This window comes from Lissotriton helveticus, chromosome 6 (assembly GCF_964261635.1).
Source record: "Lissotriton helveticus chromosome 6, aLisHel1.1, whole genome shotgun sequence".
Lineage (NCBI taxonomy): Eukaryota > Metazoa > Chordata > Amphibia > Caudata > Salamandridae > Lissotriton > Lissotriton helveticus.
In genome coordinates this window covers 584,718,145-584,735,543 of record NC_136067.1, presented here as the reverse complement: position 1 = coordinate 584,735,543, position 17,399 = coordinate 584,718,145, and the positions used below count along the sequence as shown (strand labels likewise).

Sequence of the window (17,399 nt, the reverse complement as noted above, 5' to 3'; positions counted from 1 at the left end):
CTGTATCCTCATATTTCCAGAGCAGATTCCTATGCCATCTGCTTTAACCCCTTCGATGCTTATGACGAGCTCAGCTTGTCATGAGGTATACCTCTAGGGTGCTCATGACGAGCTGAGCTCGTCATGACCAAACCCATTATCATTATGGCCCAGCACAGGAGGAAAATAGCTCAAGCAGCCAAGGTGTTCAAGGAAAAAATGCATGATCTCAGAAAGGAAGCAATGAGAAAGTAAGCCCCAATCATGATTTCCTTCCCAATTAAACTTCAAATAGGGAGAAATAATAAGACCTTTGTGTTTTTCCCAATGGAGGTGGTGCAGAACTATTCTAACTATTTGGTCACAAATGATAAAAGCATCTGAAAGTCAGAGGGTACAGTAAGGTAACTACTTCCATCATGTGGAGGTTAGGCCAATAGAAAAAGTTACTTACCTTCGGCAACAATATATCTGTAAGAGACATATATTAGTTATAGATTCCTTACCTTAGAATTACCCCCAGGCGACATACTGGATCTGGAATTTTTTTTCTCTCCGCAGTAACTTTGCACGTCTGTAGGTGGCATCGGTCGACTCCACGTTCATTGTCCGCGTCGTGATCGCTGGGATGACGTTGAGGTATATATTTGGATGCCGCGCAGTGCGCACCAACGTGAGTTCTTTTACACGACATTCCATGCCAGAAGCGCAGAGCCATGCAAGACATGGACCACTGGTGCACAAAACTATGGCCCTAAAAGAGAGTCCCTTACTCTAGAAGTCAGTCCACAGAACCAGGAGGATGGGTGAAGCAGTAAGGAATCTATAACTAATATATGTCTCTTGCAGCTATATCGCTACCAAAGGTAAGTAACCTGTTCATCTGGCAGAGACTATTAGTTATATATTCCTCACCTTTGAATAGATACCCCAGTAATACTAACCCCGGAGGTGGGTCTGCGAACTAAGTTCACACCAGAAAATCCTAGAGAACTGAACAACCAAAGAAGCCGTCTCTCCAGACTTGAATATCCAGGCAGTAATGTTTAATGAACGTGTGCAGTGATGCCCAGCTGGGTGCCTGGCAGATATCACTGAGGGGGACTCCACGTCCCATAGCAGTAGTGGCTGCCATCACCCTGGTGGAATGGGCGCGCAGTACTACCGGAGGCTCCTTTTTTGCCTAGGAATAACAGATCTTAATGCAAAGGACGACCCATCGAGAGATGGTCCATTTTTGCACGGGCCGACCTTCATTGGCACCCACATAGCCAACAAAGAGTTGATTGTTTTGTGCGATCCAAATAAAATGATAACGTACGTTTTGGATCCAGGTGGTGGAGTCTCGCCTCTTCCTTCGAAGGATGCGGGGCGGGATGAAGGTGGGCAAAGTGATGGTATGTCCTATGTGGATAGAGGTAAACACTTTGGGAAGTAAAGAAGGTCTAGTTCGAAGGACAAACTTGTCTGGATGGACAGCAAGGAAAGGAGGCTTAGAAGATAGAGCTGAAGCTCACTCACCCTGCGAGCAGAGGTGATGGCAACCAGAGAAGCAGTCTTTAAGGTCAAGAGTCTGAGAGGACAATTATGAAGTGGCTCAAAAGGAGCACACATAAGGTAAGACCAGATTAGAGTCCCACTGGGGCATTACGAAAGGAATAGGAGGAAAGCGGTAATGCCTTTAAGAGACCTATTCACAATAGGGGACTTGAAAAGAGAAGGCTGATCCGGAAGGCGAAGAAAGGTGAAAATGGGCGAAAGATAGCCTTTAAGGGCGCCCAGAGCAGGAAATGAAGGAGAGAGCCTCTGAAAGAGGGACAGAAAAGGGATCCACAGCATTTGCTCTGCACCATGCCACTAAGTTGTTCCATCTACAGGTGAATACTGGTTTAGTAGAGGGACACCTGGCTGCCAAGATGACATTACAGACTTTGCAAGGGAAGGCAAAAGCTGTCAACTGCAGCCGCTCAATCTCCACGGAAGGTGGTGGAGGCTGAACAGGTTCGGGTGGCGGACCGCCCCCTGCTGCTGCGACAGAAGATCCTCCCAAAGAGGCAGTCTGATCGGAGAATCGATGGCCAAGTTCAAGAGCTTGGGATACCAGACTCTTCGTGCCCAGTCCAAATAACTTGGGCCCGGTCACGCTTGATCTTCTTCAGCACTCTGGGCAGAAGTGGTATAGGTGGAAAGCCGTATAGAAGACTGCAATTCCACTTGCACCGTAAAGTGTCACCAAGTGAGTGCCACCTTGAAAATTCCAAAGTGCAGAACTGCTGATATTGCCCGTTCTCTTACCAAGGCTCTCCCCACTGCTGAAAGAGACCTTGCACCACCTCCGAGTGAAGAAGCCATTCGTGATCCTTCATGCACCATTGGCTGAGTACGTCCGCCCTGGCGTTCAAAGAACCTGCCAGGTGTTGAACCACCAGGGACATGCCCTGATGTTCCAGCCATGTCCAAAGGCTAAGAACCTCTTGACATAGGGTCCACGACTCCACCCTGCCCCGTTTGTTGCAGTACCACATGGCGGTGGTGTTGTCCATGAAAACCTGCACTACCCTTCCTCTGGCAGAAGGAAGGAATGCCTTCAGCGCAAGACGAATCACCCAGAGCTCCAGAAGGTTGATGTGGAGCCCGGACTCTGCCGGAGACCAGAGTGGCCGCCCTATCCCAGGAGTGACGCATCTGTCACCAATGCGAACTCTGGTAGGGAGAGGGATCTACCGTTGACCCAATTCCTGGTCTGTTAGCCACCACTGCAATTGGTGTGCTGTGCCCTCCAAAATCTGGACGCAATCAGAAAGATCCCCCTGATGCTGCACCCTCTGGAACTTTAGGTCCAACTGCTGAGCCCACATATACCACCTAGCATGATCCACCAGGAGATGCAGGAGGCCATGAGGCCCAGCAGCCTCAGGGTATTCTCACCGAAATCCAGGATAGAGACTGAAACGTCGATATCATAGCCCATGTATCTCGGACTCGCTGCTCGGGACAATAAGCCCAAAACTGCACTGCATCCACAACTGCTCCGATGAAAAGATGCTTCCAAGAGGGAATCAGTTGTGACTTCGGCAGGTTGATAGTGAACCCCAGCGAGTGCAGGAGGTCCACCGTAGTCTGGAGGTGGGTGAGGACAGACTTGGGCAAGTTTGCCTTCAACAGCTAGTCATAGAGATAGGGGAAGACTGGAACCCTTGATCTGTGCAGATGAGCAGCGACCACCACCATCACTTTCGTGAACACCCATGGGGCACTGGTAAGGTCAAAGGGGAGCACGGTAAACTGAAAATGCTTGTGGCCTACCGTGAACCCTAGGTAACGACTGTGGGCTGGCAAGACGGGGATGTGGAAATAAGCATCCTGCAAGTCCAACACTACCATCCTGTCTCCAGGGTTGAAGGCAGACAGGACCTGAGTTAATGTGAAAATTTTGAACTTCTCCGTCCAAGTAAGCGGTTGACGTCCCTGAGAACCAAGATAGGACAAAGACCTTTGTCCTTCTTGGGTACCAGGAAGTAGTGGGAATAACAACCACAACCTACTTCTGGCACAGGGACTCGCTCGATAGCTCTCTTGGCAAAGAGAGCAGTAATTTCCTGACGGAGAAGGGCCAAGTGATCCTCCGACATGTGATGCAATGTTGGTGGCATGGAGGGAGGGGAAGCCTCGAAGTGGGGTGAGTAGCCCCTTCGGACTATCTGCAAAACCCACCTGTCTGACGTGATGCTGTGCCAGTGGGGGAGGTGATGGCAGATACTGACGCCCACTGGCAACTGGTGGCCCTGAAAGGTTGGATTAGGAAGGTTTGGAGGCAGCTGCAGGGGGGCATTGGTGAACTGGCCTGCCCTCTGGCCCCAGGACCCACCACGCTGGGTCCCATGTCCCCAGCCACGCAGAGTCTCGGGGGCTTGTGCAGCCCTGTGGCCCTGGTTGGGGAACCCCTTCCGTGGCCATGAAAGGGGCGAAAGGTAGACTGCTTGGACCGAGTAGTCGCTGCAAGGCCCAAGGACCTGGCGGTAGCTCTAGAGTCATTGAAGCACTCGAGCTCGTTGTCTGCCTTTTCACCAAACAGGCGATGGCCATCAAAGGGAATGTCCATAAGGGTAGATTGGACATCCCCAGAGGTTCTCAGCCAGGCATAGCATCTCAGGGCTACTGACGTGGAAATCGTCCTACCCAGCGAGTCGGCAGTATCCAGTCCACACCGGATGGCGTACTTTGCTGCGTCTCGACCCCCAGCAACAGCACGGGCGAGCATGACCCGGGCCTCCTCCGTGCACTGTGGCAGCACTTGCGCAACCATTTCCCACACCGAATGAGTGTAATGGCCCAAGAGACATGCGGTGTTCACTGACCGCAGTCCTAAGCTGGCAGAAGAAAACATCTTCCCAAGAAAGTCAATCTTCTTGGATTCCCCAACTTGAGAAGCTGTAGGGAACGCGCTTCCTTTCGAAGATGAGGCTTGGACCACCAAGCTCTCGGTGGGTAGGGTGTTGGGAGTGGGAAAGAGGGTCGCCCAGTGCCAGGCAGTGGTGTCAGGCGATCATCCTATCCACAAGAGCCCCTGTGCTGGGCTTGGACCAGGAGCTCGGGAGGACGTCAGTGAGGGCCTCATAGAAAGGCAGAAAGGGCTCCGAAGAGGCTGCTGCCGGCTGAAACACCTCAGTCAGGAGGTTAATCCTCATGGCCACAGTAGGAAGCTCAAGGCCCAAGGCCTCAGCCGCCCTGCGCAACACCACAGCATAGGAAGCTCCCTCTTCCATGGCCATTGTAGGAGAAGAAAGCATACCAAGGTCTGGGGAAGTATCCAGACCACTGGCAACACCAAACTCCTCTCTCTAGTCCGGATCTTCAAGCTGGTCTGCCAGAGGGTCAACAGACCCCTCCCACTCCTCCTCACCCTCCTCTGGCCACCACTCAGGGCGATAATGAATGCCAAGGAAGAACAGCAGTACAAAAGTTCCCTCCAGCGTCGAAAGTGGCAGAGGCGTCGTTAGAGGGATCGGCACCAGGGAAAGTACAGTGAGGTTGACCAGCACAGATCCGGATCCAGGCCTGGATCCTTGGGGGCCCTGAGGCACTAAGGCCAGAGCCGCCGGCATCGAAAGCCTAGAGCCCCTAGCCGGGTCAGTGGGACCCATAAGGTGCACCAGGAGAATTGAGCTGGCCAAAGATGGAATGGAGGGCCGGAAGACGATCCTCCGCGTCCTGCCGGTCGATGGACCGGGAGAAGGCGAAGATAGTCACCATCTTCTTGTGCTTCGACTTACCCAATGATGAAGACTTCGATGAGGATTGATGGTGGTAGCTCCACGATTGGTCCTGCGACCTTCCTCTTGACCAGGACCTTGAGCGGCGAGGAGCAGACTGCCGGGCCTCCAGAAGCTTTCGGGACCGCTCCAGCAAAGACTTCGGGTTCATGGCCAGACAGTCGGAGCAGAGCTTCAGGTAGTGGTTGTGCTCCAAGCACCAGAGGCACATGAGGTGCGGATCCATGACAGACATGAGCTTGTGACAGGAGTCACAATGCTTGAAGCCAGTCCGATGATGAGAAATCCCTACGTGCACCAGGAGTCGAACGACTCGAAAAAGATGTCGACAAAAGTCAAAGAAGTTCTAGTCAAAAAGTGACTAAGGTTGCCACTCTCTTCGACTCTGCGCTGGCTGGAGCGGAAAAAGAAAACGGACGTCAGCTCGCAGGGGCGGCGTATAAGTAGATACCGCGACGTCCTCCAGATGATCACTACGCATACGACGAACGCTGAGTCGACTGACGCTACCTACCGACGCGCAGTGGTACAGGTGAGAGAAAACATTCTCCAGATCCAGTCTGACACATGGGGGTAATTCTACGGTAAGGAATCTGTAACTAATAGTCTCTTTCAGATCTGTGATGTTATATGGGTTGAACCCTAGATATGTGTTCTACAGCTGGGTATATTTTTTAAAGCGTCTTTTGAGACCAGTCCCTGATTGCAAACTGCTGGGCCTCTTGCTGTTTGGAACACCTCTCCTGGTTTCTTTCTTCCCTATAACTTAATGGCATTCAGCCACCCTACTATGGAATACCCTCACCTCTGAGGAGGCATAATGTTTACGCAGTAAGGTGAACACATTACATCGAGAGAGTACACATTGGCGAAGCCTGGCTGCGGGCAAGCAATCTGGGCCTCTTAAGTCTCTCAGTTGATCTCTCCACTCTTGAGATCGTTCATCCTGTTAACCCTTGGGTTGTTCCAACCACCTCTCATCCCTCACTTTCTTTCGCAGTATTTCTAGAATAAGTCATAGCCCTGAGGGTAATTCTAAGCCTGGGGCTTATGGCATCTTTTTCCGTTAGCTAGAGTTTCCCGATGAGGTGTCAGACCTCAGTCACCATTCTATTCTTTTTGTATTTTTGTAAGCAATATTTATGACACAATATTTATGTCAGGCAATGTTTCAATATATTCAATTCTGACATACAACTCCTGTTATGTTACAGATTCCAAGACATAATGTAAGGCAGGTTAAAAAAAGATACACCCAGAACCTCTATACTAACGCATAAAAAGGAAATACAGAGTGCGTGTAGGAAATTTCATCCACAAGGATTTTATATTTCTGAATGTAGAAGCATACTCGAACAGTTTTGTTACAGTAGAAACTTATTATTTTCATCACAAAACCAATGTACCTGGATTTGTTCTGGTGTCCACTGGTCTAAGTTGACTGATTTGACTTTTGATATGTGAACACCAAGATTTCGATGAATTCCAGCACATCTGATGCAGATAAAAACACCAATGTTCCATGAAGCCCATCTTGGACCTAACGCACAAAAGATCAACAATTTAGCAAATAAATTTGCAGAAGTTTGAAGAAAACAAAACACTGCAGCCTCAAATACAAATGCCCCTGGATCAGATGCGATAATTATTACACCAGATAAAATCTGTTGGCAAGGTGCTAAGAATTTTTTGGGTGCGGGCATTAACACCTACTCAGAGTTGTACCCTGACAATGGAGCATAAAATTCATATTTTTGGTGCTTAGATCACCAAAATGCATGTCTTGTTGTTTACCAGGAATTTTTCAATGATAAATACTGGCAGGTTTGTTCTGTCAAAATTTACCTGGGGAAAATTGTGTAGGGTGCAATGTTTGCTGTATAACTCAGTTCCAATATGTGCAGTAACAGCAGTTACTCCACCTATGGTAATTATCATCTGCACTTGTATTTGAGGCCATTGCATACAGAAAATTTGTTCTACTTTATCTTTTATCCAAGATATGTAAAAATGGGACCTGGATTTGGAGCAGTAATACTGTAGTCTGTGTTATTATTTGATCAATAAACAGTTTATAAATAAATAAAAAAGATATGTAAAAAATAGTTGTCTGGCTACCAATACACATGCAAAGGTGTAAACAAGGAGAGTAGGTTAGCAGTGAATGGCTCTGAAATGATCATTAGGGAAAGTAAGTCTTTCTTAATCTCCCACTCGAGTAATTTTATTTACAATGGTCCATTGTTTTTAAGGTACTTTACACCATTTAAATATTCCAGTCAGCACATTCCAAAGACAGCAACGTACATTTTAAACAACCCTGATGAATTACTGTGCATCCAATTAAAGTCAACGCTGTCTTGCTGTAAGGTGCAACCAGTCCCACTGGGCATTGCAAGATAAGCAATAGGGAAAAGAGAAACATAGATCCTTTATATAACATGTAATATCTCTAAAGATCTTAAAACGTACCGGAAACAGAGGTAGATCCACACAGGAAATTCACTGAGGTTCATGTAGGGTGTCTGTTGGCACCGGCTCAGTCAGTAACTCCCTCTTATATCACTTTCTGGGTTCTATTGTGGAATATCAGTGGACGACGACTAGACCACTTACCAACATAAAAACTCAAAGAATGCAAGACTACTGCTTTAAAGGAAGCACATGTATCATATGCTCATGTTTGCTTCTGGACCTAAAAGGAAAAAAAAACATTGACCAAAATCGTAGTAAATGGTCAATGTTTACAAGTTCCTAGTGTAGATGGATCTTCTATAATAATGCTTCGATGGATAAATTAAAGTTGACTTACAGGGGGCAGGGCTGAGCCTTAGAAGGTGGCAAAGAATTAGACAGGGGTTCTAAATCCATCACAGGTAAAGGCTGTAACACTATCCACTGCAGCTGACAGTCCTAGGAGGGGAAGAACACTAGTGGGATTTGACAGATGAGCACACACTGGGGACAGAACAGCAGTAAAGAGGGTTTAGTGGACACCACCCCACCCACTTGTTGGCCCAGTCAAGCAGGACAGAGGACTGATAAAGCCCCTGTACCAGAGGGGACTCCTGAACAGGTGTGGACGTATGCAAGACTGAAGGTGACCATGCAACAACCAACTACTACTATAAGCAAGCTCAAGCGCTATGGCAGGTGACCTCAGTACAGCGGGAAGTGTTGGGCCTATACTCCTGACATTGGTGGGAGAACGTCAATATCACCAGGGGGCATCCAAAACTGGTGAAATACTGGGTGGCCTGACTTGAGTCCGCATATATGTTTGAGCGTGTGAGCCCCACAGCAGCAGGGCACTGCTTGCATGCAACAGCAGCATTACCCCATAACGACTTGGTAGTTGTAGTTCAGTTTTGGACACAAAGTTCATATTTTTCAGCTAAGGCTCTCATAAGTCGCCCCCAAGCGGATGAGCTTTGGAACGCCTGCACGCTATGAGTGGGATTATACCTGAGAAAATTGGCAGCATGTCCAGCAACGCGTAAATATTTGCTACTGATGAGGGGAACCCTGAAGCACTGGTGTCTAGAGATACGATTTCGAAAAACGGCTTTAGCTGAAAAATAGTATGAACTTTGTGTGAAAAACTGAACTACAACTACCAAGACGCTATGGGGTAATGGCGCTGGCGCCGTTACATGCAAGCAGTGCGCTCCTACCCACTTTCACTGATAAAAGGCTCTCGTGTGCTGCCCCCAAGCTGATGAGTTTTGAACGCCTGCACGCTATGAGTGGGATTATACCGGAGACAATTGGCAGCATATTCAGCAACCCGTAAATATTCTCTACTGATGAGGGAGGAATCCCGAAACACTGGTGTCTAGAGATACGATTTCGAAAGATGGCATTAGCTGAAAAATAAGAACTTTGTGTGAAAAACTGAACTACAACTACCAAGACGCTATGGGATAATGGCGCTGTTACATGCAAGCAGTGAGCTCCTACCCACTTTCAGGGATTATCCAACCTGCAAAGCAGATAATTTTGGCATCTCGCAAACTGCTCATAAAAAATCATCAATTTGCCACTCTAAACAACCTTTCTTTTTCCGACCTTGTTACACTCTATAAAGTCCGCAAGACCCCCTCCCTCCGGCCAAACTTAGCACACTGGGTTTAGACTTCATACAACTACTGGCAGGGATCCTTAACTCATCCTTCTAAGAGGAACGTATTCCTCAGGCATGGAAGCATGCCATGTTTCTGACCCTCTTGACAAGCACAATTTGGATCACTCCAATTGGTCTAACTTTAGACCGATCTCAATTCTTCCCATTTTCACCAAAGTCTTGGAGAAACATGCTTATGTGCTACTTGCCATTTTCGTGGATTCCCAAAACTTTCTATAACCCTCACAGTCTGGGTTTAGAGTGGGACACAGAACGGAATTCCCCCTTCTGGGAGTCGCTCTACATCTTAAACGGTTTCTGTACAATGGTGGAATGTCTGTGTTTATCCTATTCTACCTTAGCGTAGCCTTCTATACTGTATCACATAGAACTTCACTGGTCTGCTGTACCTACAAGAACTGGTGGTACCTTACCAGCCCACTTGCTCCCTTAGAATGAGCAACTGGTACCTCTGTAGGGTTCTTAGAGTCAAACCGGATCACATGGGCGGTCGCTCCTTCTCATATCTGGGCCCCAAGCAGAGGAACACCTTGCCTGAGTCCTTGAGAAGCTGCCCCTCACCGCCGATCTTCCGCAAAAATCTGATAACCTAGATGTTCTAATCTGGCCTGATTCTGCTGTATATCACCATCTGCTGTCACTATTCTTGTCATTTCAGAAGGTTGCAGGTGCTGTTTATCAATGACCTTAATGTTTGGCATTATCGACATTGGAAGAATAAAGGATAGAGTCAACTCTGCCAGGATAGCAACTTGTGACCCGCAAGTTTCACATAGATGTAATCAACGGCTACTTAACCCCTTGGAACTATTGGCCAGTAGAGCTCTTCCAACGGTGTTGCCGCTTTAGTTTACCTGGTGGATCTTCAATTGTAGTGTTTCACACTTACCTAGAACCTCAGGAATATTTTTAAACTTGTCTGATGGGGATATAAAAGTAGAGATTTTTCACATCTATGGCTGCAACTACTCTCAGCACAGATCATGTATACACTTTCCCCGTTCGACAGACCCACCACACAATGGACGAGGAAGCTGGCACCAGACTCTCTTTCGCTAACAAAAGGAGCTTGGATGGACGGAGAGAACGGTTGAGGGAATCCAGGACCCTGGCTATACAGAAGGCTGAGTTGAAAACTTGGCAGGGCTGAGACATTCATTAAAATAATCTTCAAATCAAACCCACCGCAGCCTTTTAGAAGAGACAAAACAGCATACATTCAGCAACAATCCTGCTCTCAATGTGGTGCCTTCGCCTGCACAGTACAATGTTGAATCCAGGCATATCATTATCCAGCAATCCTGCCAACTCCTTTCTGAACAAGCACAGGCTCCCAGTGCCTCAGAGAATGCAATTAAACGCTGCATCTAGGCACAAAACAAGCAGACACTTTTTGACAAATGTCTGCTCCTGACCTCACAATCCGCAATATATCTGCTGAAATGAGTTCATTGCCCATTTATACGGTTTATTCCCTGAGGAGATAAGACGCCAGCATGAAAGCTGTGACTCAGCCAGCCTTCTCCGCAGCCTATCTGTCTGAGAACGGTGTCTAAGGCAGCAGAGTGGAGAGAGCCGGCCCACTGCTCGCAATCAAATCCGGCGATAGATTTCATTCAAACGAAAAGTGTTGCATATTTGTTAAGAAAGAGAACCACACCTAATTCCCCCGAAACAAGAAGAGGGAGAAACATCCAGCTGAAATGATTGTTGCCTTCATCGAAAATGAAACGCATTTCGAAATGTGTCTTACTCTTAAAGGTTATCTGCCATCGCCGGGCAGCATTTTCATTCGTTCGACTGATCATACCTTCGCCAGCTCATTGGGAAAGGAATCAGCACTTTTACATGACCATATTGATTTCAGCTTTGTCTAATGACGAGACCCAAAACTCACATCAATAATTCACGGAGAGGCATTTTAAACTTACAAGGCACCTCCCTGTCTGCATTTTCTATCCATCTAATGATGTGTTTATTTTCAGAGATTCTCCTGTGAGGAGCCATCCAACAAATACAGAAACATTGTTTTTATTAGCAACCGTTTTTACTAAACGTTCTTTGTGAAAGTTACACAGCAAATACAAATTGGAGTTCGCACCACGGTGGTCATACACACACATATGTTAACACTTTGCACATATGATCAAAGACAACACACTTCCAACCACACCCCGTAAAGTGTAACCTATGTGGGCAGCGTTTCACCATCCACGTAAGCACTATATAAATGTTTCAATAGCAAAAACAAAGCTAGACAGGGGTCAGCTGAGAATACATCAAGTCAGAGAACAGAGAACGAAAAAGAGTTCTATATTGACGGAGCCTGGATGTTATTGTTCATCTGATCTCTATGAATTCACCCTGGAAGAATTGACTGTGACAGCAAGTTATCATGTTTGAGAACATGCACACAATGAAGTTTAATCTAGCTACTGCATCGTAAAAGCATGCAGAATGTTAGACGTAGATTTGTAATGATACCTAACCACAGATGAAACTACTGAGAAGTACATAAAGCTATTGGTATAGGTTTACTTTATGCATAAATAAACAATAGCAGCCAAACAATAACATGAATTTCCTTATACGGGTATGCATAAAGTTGTGTTGGATGTTAAGAAATTGGACATTAATATTAGAATGTGTAAAGTGAACACTGATTGATGAGAAAAACAAATTACCATAATATTTTATGCTTCATAAAGGTTTACTTAAGCTATGCTTCCAAATACTGAATGATGTATTAAACTTGTAACGTGAGGAGACATTTTCATAACTAATATACGAAATAATGAGTCGTTATAAAAAATGTATAATGGGTACTTAGTACTTGCATGATGTAATCACAAGTCAGTAACCTGCCTAATTGAAGAACTAATGTACTGTATGAAAAACATAATTTAGCACAACTCAACGTGCGCACAATCTAGCTTCCAAATAGGCCTCAAACTTATTTTTCTTCTTAGCATGAACTAATGAACCGAGTAGTCAGAAGCCTATGATAACTTTTCGTAAAGTCTCTACTTGTGCTCTAACACCTCATCCTTTCACACGTGTAGCTTAGTTGACTGGACTTGCAACAAATGAAACTTACAAGCGTACATGCTTAGGAAAGGACTGACAAAGGATAAGAGCATGGATTCACCTACTTCATAGATATTATAACCAATCAGATTAATAAAAATCAATGGTTTTATGGAAATGCAAAGCTATAGATTACGTAATCTTCTGGATTTGAATACTTTACCTACTACATCATCTCATCCTATCAAAACTGACCAATGGGACAGAGTGGTCCGATCAAATTGGTGATGTCAAGGGGTGTCAACCAGAAATCGATGGAGTATAACTGCCTAAAGTGCGGGCAGGGGCGGTTCCTATCTTGCACACCTTCTCGACCCACCTTGTGGTACAGAGACTGATGATTTGGACTAAAGAGACCTGGGCCAATTACTGCATTTGCTGCTAGCTGGTATGCTTGCGTAAGTGGAACCTTTCCGGGTGGAAGGTTTCTGACAACAGCTGTGGCACTTGATGCTGTAGTGCGCACTGGGGCAGACAAACTTACATCTACAGGGTTTGTATGAGAGTGATATGCTTTAAATGTCTCATTTCTCATGATATAATTTTCCTCGGCGGAGGAAGGTTTTCCTTTAAACTGGAGTCTTAGAGCTTTATTAATGCTCATTAAAACTCTATAAATCATAAATCACATTGGCAATGGAAATTACTTTAAAATGCGATAAAGATACAAACGGAGATAATAATTCTGCTGATTCGCTTTCATTCATTTGTTTGTCATGTTATCTGTTTCCAAATTCATTTACTCTGAACATTTTATGCCTGAACAAGACCATTTGGTAAAGAATAGATGCTAACTATTATCTTATTCCAGGTACTAATATGATAATAGTTCACCCCCTAAATATTCTAGTCCCTTTCAGCACAGAACAAGGGGAACAGGAAATTAAAGTTGAGGTTATTCTGGGAAAATTTATTCAGTAGCAAAAGGTCATTTGAGGCCCAATACGTTTACCCTACAACGATATTATACAAGTGCTTTGGAAATAGCAGAAAGTTATGGATGACTAGCCATTGAGCACCTGAACCCAACAATACTCATTTCAACTTCTTTTTAATGGACTCCATGAGCTCCCGCCTGAGCCCCATATCACATTTCAAGCCTGTCTCATCGAGAAAAGCTCTTTAGGTTCACTGAAAGATTTCCCCAATAAGATTAATATTTGCATCATACCATTAGTGCTACAAAACTTTGGAATTTAAATAAATGTAAACTCTAAACAATGTGCTCAACTATACCAGATTTTTAGAACCATTACTAAGTAATTAAGTTCCATTTAGCTAAATTCTATGCAAATGTATAGTTTGTGGATATTGTGAAAAAGTGGCCTAGATCCAACCAGCCTATGCGTGCTGTAGACACCACGAAGACCTAGAATATTATTAACATGTTCACAGCACCTCCGCTGAGAGAAGGCAAACCCTAATTAGCAGAAGAGCGAAGTCAGTAGTAAAAGAAGTGGGAGGGAACTATATCCAATAAAGACGCTGCGTGGACATGGATATAGACTACGAAGGACAAGAGACTCTGCCCGTCACAAGATGGCCGGTGCCCAGGACGGAGTTGAAAGTCACTGAAGTTTAAAAAAGTAAAACGCACTTAGTGGGAGAATCATGGGAGCATTTCTTTATTGGTGATGCAATAGGATATGGATGGAACAAACCCATTTGAAGAAATGGGGAAGTAATACTCATAAAATATTAATGACATTGCAATGCAAATAAAGGAACTCCCACTGGACCTGCGTTTGATTCCGCTTGAGGCTGTCTTCTGTAGAAAACTTAAATCCTGGCTTTTTCCTCAGTGAGACTTTGAGGTCTGGAGCATTAGTTGTGCACCTCAGGCGTTTTCTACCCCTCTTAAGCACCAGGACGTTCCTCGGAGTAGTGGCGTGCTCTACACATTCGATCATTCATTCATTGAAGGACAGGACATTTGCTTAAATGAGAGCAGATGATTGACTATTATAGGGGTTAATCAATGGCATTTAAAGAATGAGTGCAAGTGGAGGACATGGACCTCGCTGGGAGAAGGAGCATGATTAGGGGAGGAAAGGCAAAAAATTAAGTAGAGTAAAAAAATTGGTAGAGCAAGCTGTGTTTAAAAACAATCTAATTTAGTCGTCTTTATTTATAATGTCTATATTTATCAGGGCGAAACCAAAGGGGATGAGTGTTTGATTTGCTCAAGCGCTCCGTCCATCATCCCCTTTGGTATCGCTTTGTTCGCCCTAAGTTGGCAGGGTATGCCCAGACGTGGGTCCCTTGCTCACTTTGCCACTGGATTCAAAATAGCCTGGCTAATGAGGGTTATGAACCCGAAATCGGTCCCAGGATGCATGTTTTCGGTCCAGGGAAGACATGGCTTGGCAATTCGGGTTGGACTGTTCCCATGAGGCACAGGGTCAGACTGATTTGCATATGGCCATGTCTGAACTGGGGTGGTGGAGTGAGCTAAAGAATGATGATGGATTAAACCCAGATCCGTTGACTGGGGGTGAGTGTTTGATTTGCTCAAGCGCTCCGTCCATCATCCTCTTTGGTATCACTATATTTATCAGGAGCTGCTCGGCTCCTCCGTTATACCAGAGGAGCCGAGCCCCACTGAAATCACTCCAGAAACTAACAATAAAATGGTAATAAAGTGAATTCATTACCATTTTATTTTTCGTCACTCTGTCCCGAGCAGAGTGTCAAGAGGGGCGGGCCTGCTGAAAGGCAGCTGCAGCATGGAGGAGGGTTGGCCGACCTTTTGAACTTGTTTAAAGTGCGCATGACTTTTTGGCCGACAGTCTTGCAACGGCCAGCCAGACATGTGTGCTTTAAACCTCTCAACCCAGCTGTTTTAAGACAGCTACGTTAAAAGTAAGTGCAGGCATTCAGTGTCCGCAGAAGTGCCGCTACAGGCCTCTTCCGCCAATCTGGGCTATCCTTTCATGAGAGCAGTGCCAGGATTGCCTGGGAGCCTGCCTCGAGGAGAGAAGACGATTAAGGACGTCGCGCTCGTTGCAAGAAGGTACGTGTGTTTTTTTTAATCTAATGTATTAATTATTTTTACCACCCACCTCACCACCCTCAGGACATGCCAGCCGCCATAGATATTAATGTGATTTCACGTTTTTTTCTTTTTTAAATTAGCCGTTCTTGCTACATGCATTAACCACCCATTTCTATGAATCTACTTAAATGTTTTTCTCATCATACGGGATGCTTTGTCAAGTCTGTCCAAAGAACAACTTTCAAATGTATTTACCGTTTTAAAAATTTGATAAATAATACTACACAACTTAAAATGTACTATACCCATTTGTGAAACTATTAACATACATAAAAATGTATAATCACACCCAAGGAGGAAGTTAGGCTCGCTCTCTGCAATTCTGTGCAATTAGTACATCTCACCAATTTTAGAGCCGCCACTACAGCCAATAATAAATAGACAAAAAGCCAGTGCTTAGAATGCAACGTGCGTCCGTTACAAATTTTTCGTATTATCTGTAGGTTGGACAGTTTACATTGATATTTACTAGTATTATACGGTTTCAATTCTCAAGAAAATTTAAAATTGCTGAGATGAAGCAGGGTTCTGGTCTTAAAGAACACGTACAAAAAAACTTTAATAAAATAACAGTGTTCAGTAAGAAGCTCATACCATGGAAGAGACAAGCTTACTGTGTATGGAGTGGCCCGTTTTGAAACCAGTACACAAGAAGCTTGATTATATGTAGATCATTGTTTTAGGGTATTTTAAATAGAATGAATAAGACTAGAAAAGAGAAAGGGACACTTGTGGCAGAAAAGCAAAAAATAAAGTCCAGTAACAGAGTAGACTGGCAGGAGAGTTGCGAACTTACATTGACACATTAAAGGTCAGTTCCTTTGGGATCACAAACACTACACAGACAATTGCTGTAATATTGCTGTGGAAGGCAGGCTCAATGTTAAGGCGTGATTAGGACTGCAGAAGGTGCTGGCCTTTAGCAATCGTACAAAAGAGAGCCAGTTCAAAGACGCTGAGCACAGAGAAGGTGATAGGTCCCAGATCCTGGAGTTGAGATCTAACGCCAGAGAAGGGTTTTTTCTTCATTCAACCATAGCACCTCAGGAATCCAAGAATAACATTTTATCTTTAAGTATTAAAAATTTGGTTCCTGGGGTGTGAGCCCTGGTCAAGCAGAAACCACAATCCTAGTCAGTGTAAGGCACCAGCAATTCTTAAATTAACCGGTGCTCGCCCTCTGGTGGCTTGGCACAGAGCAGTCGGGCTTAACTTGAAGGCAATGTATAAAATATTTGTGCAAAATATCAATCAAACCGTAAAAACCCGTGAAAACACCACACAAAAAAAAGACTCCACACCAGTTTAGAAAACTAGAGAATGGTTTAATAAATAAAACAAGACGAAAACGACAAACATCTAATAAGTGGAACTTGAGAGGTGAATTTTTAAAGAATAAACTGTAAAATAGCACTTAGAAGGAATAGGAACTTACGTGGGATCTGGTCACGCCGGACAAAGTCAAAAGTTCAGACCCACCGCAATGGAGCGCAGGCCCGCTACAGGGACCAGGGTTGGCCCACTGAACAAAAGTACCTTGGTCTTGCGTAGACTTCGAAGGGTGCGTGATGCAGTCAAAGTGATGCATCTGTGGATCCAGGCAGAGCCGCCGATGCGCTTGTCCTGAGCCACGCAGCAGCGGAAATGCATTGGCTCCAATGAGTGCAACGGCTGCGATAATGTGGAGTTTTTGGCGTCATCGTCATAGCTGCCGCCGATGGAGATGCAGAGACTATGCGCCGGGTAGAGCGTCACGCAGTGGTGGTTCTGAAGGCGATGCGTCGGGCCGATCCACACAGCAGAGACAATGCACAAGTTCTGGTCATGCAACAGGAACGATGCGCCAATTCAGACCTATGCA

At 45.3% G+C, this 17,399-nt stretch overlaps 1 protein-coding gene across 2 annotated transcripts in view; it reads right to left on the bottom strand.

The window, feature by feature from the left end:
* Positions 1 to 17,399, bottom strand: part of SMAP1 (small ArfGAP 1) — an 870,387-nt gene that overhangs the window by 659,417 nt on the left and 193,571 nt on the right. For both annotated transcript variants that reach the window (XM_078648020.1, XM_078648021.1), the window contains exon 2: positions 6,659 to 6,792. In XM_078648020.1, the coding sequence (XP_078504146.1) occupies positions 6,659 to 6,792 (134 nt within the window). The remainder of the gene's footprint in view (positions 1 to 6,658; positions 6,793 to 17,399) is intronic.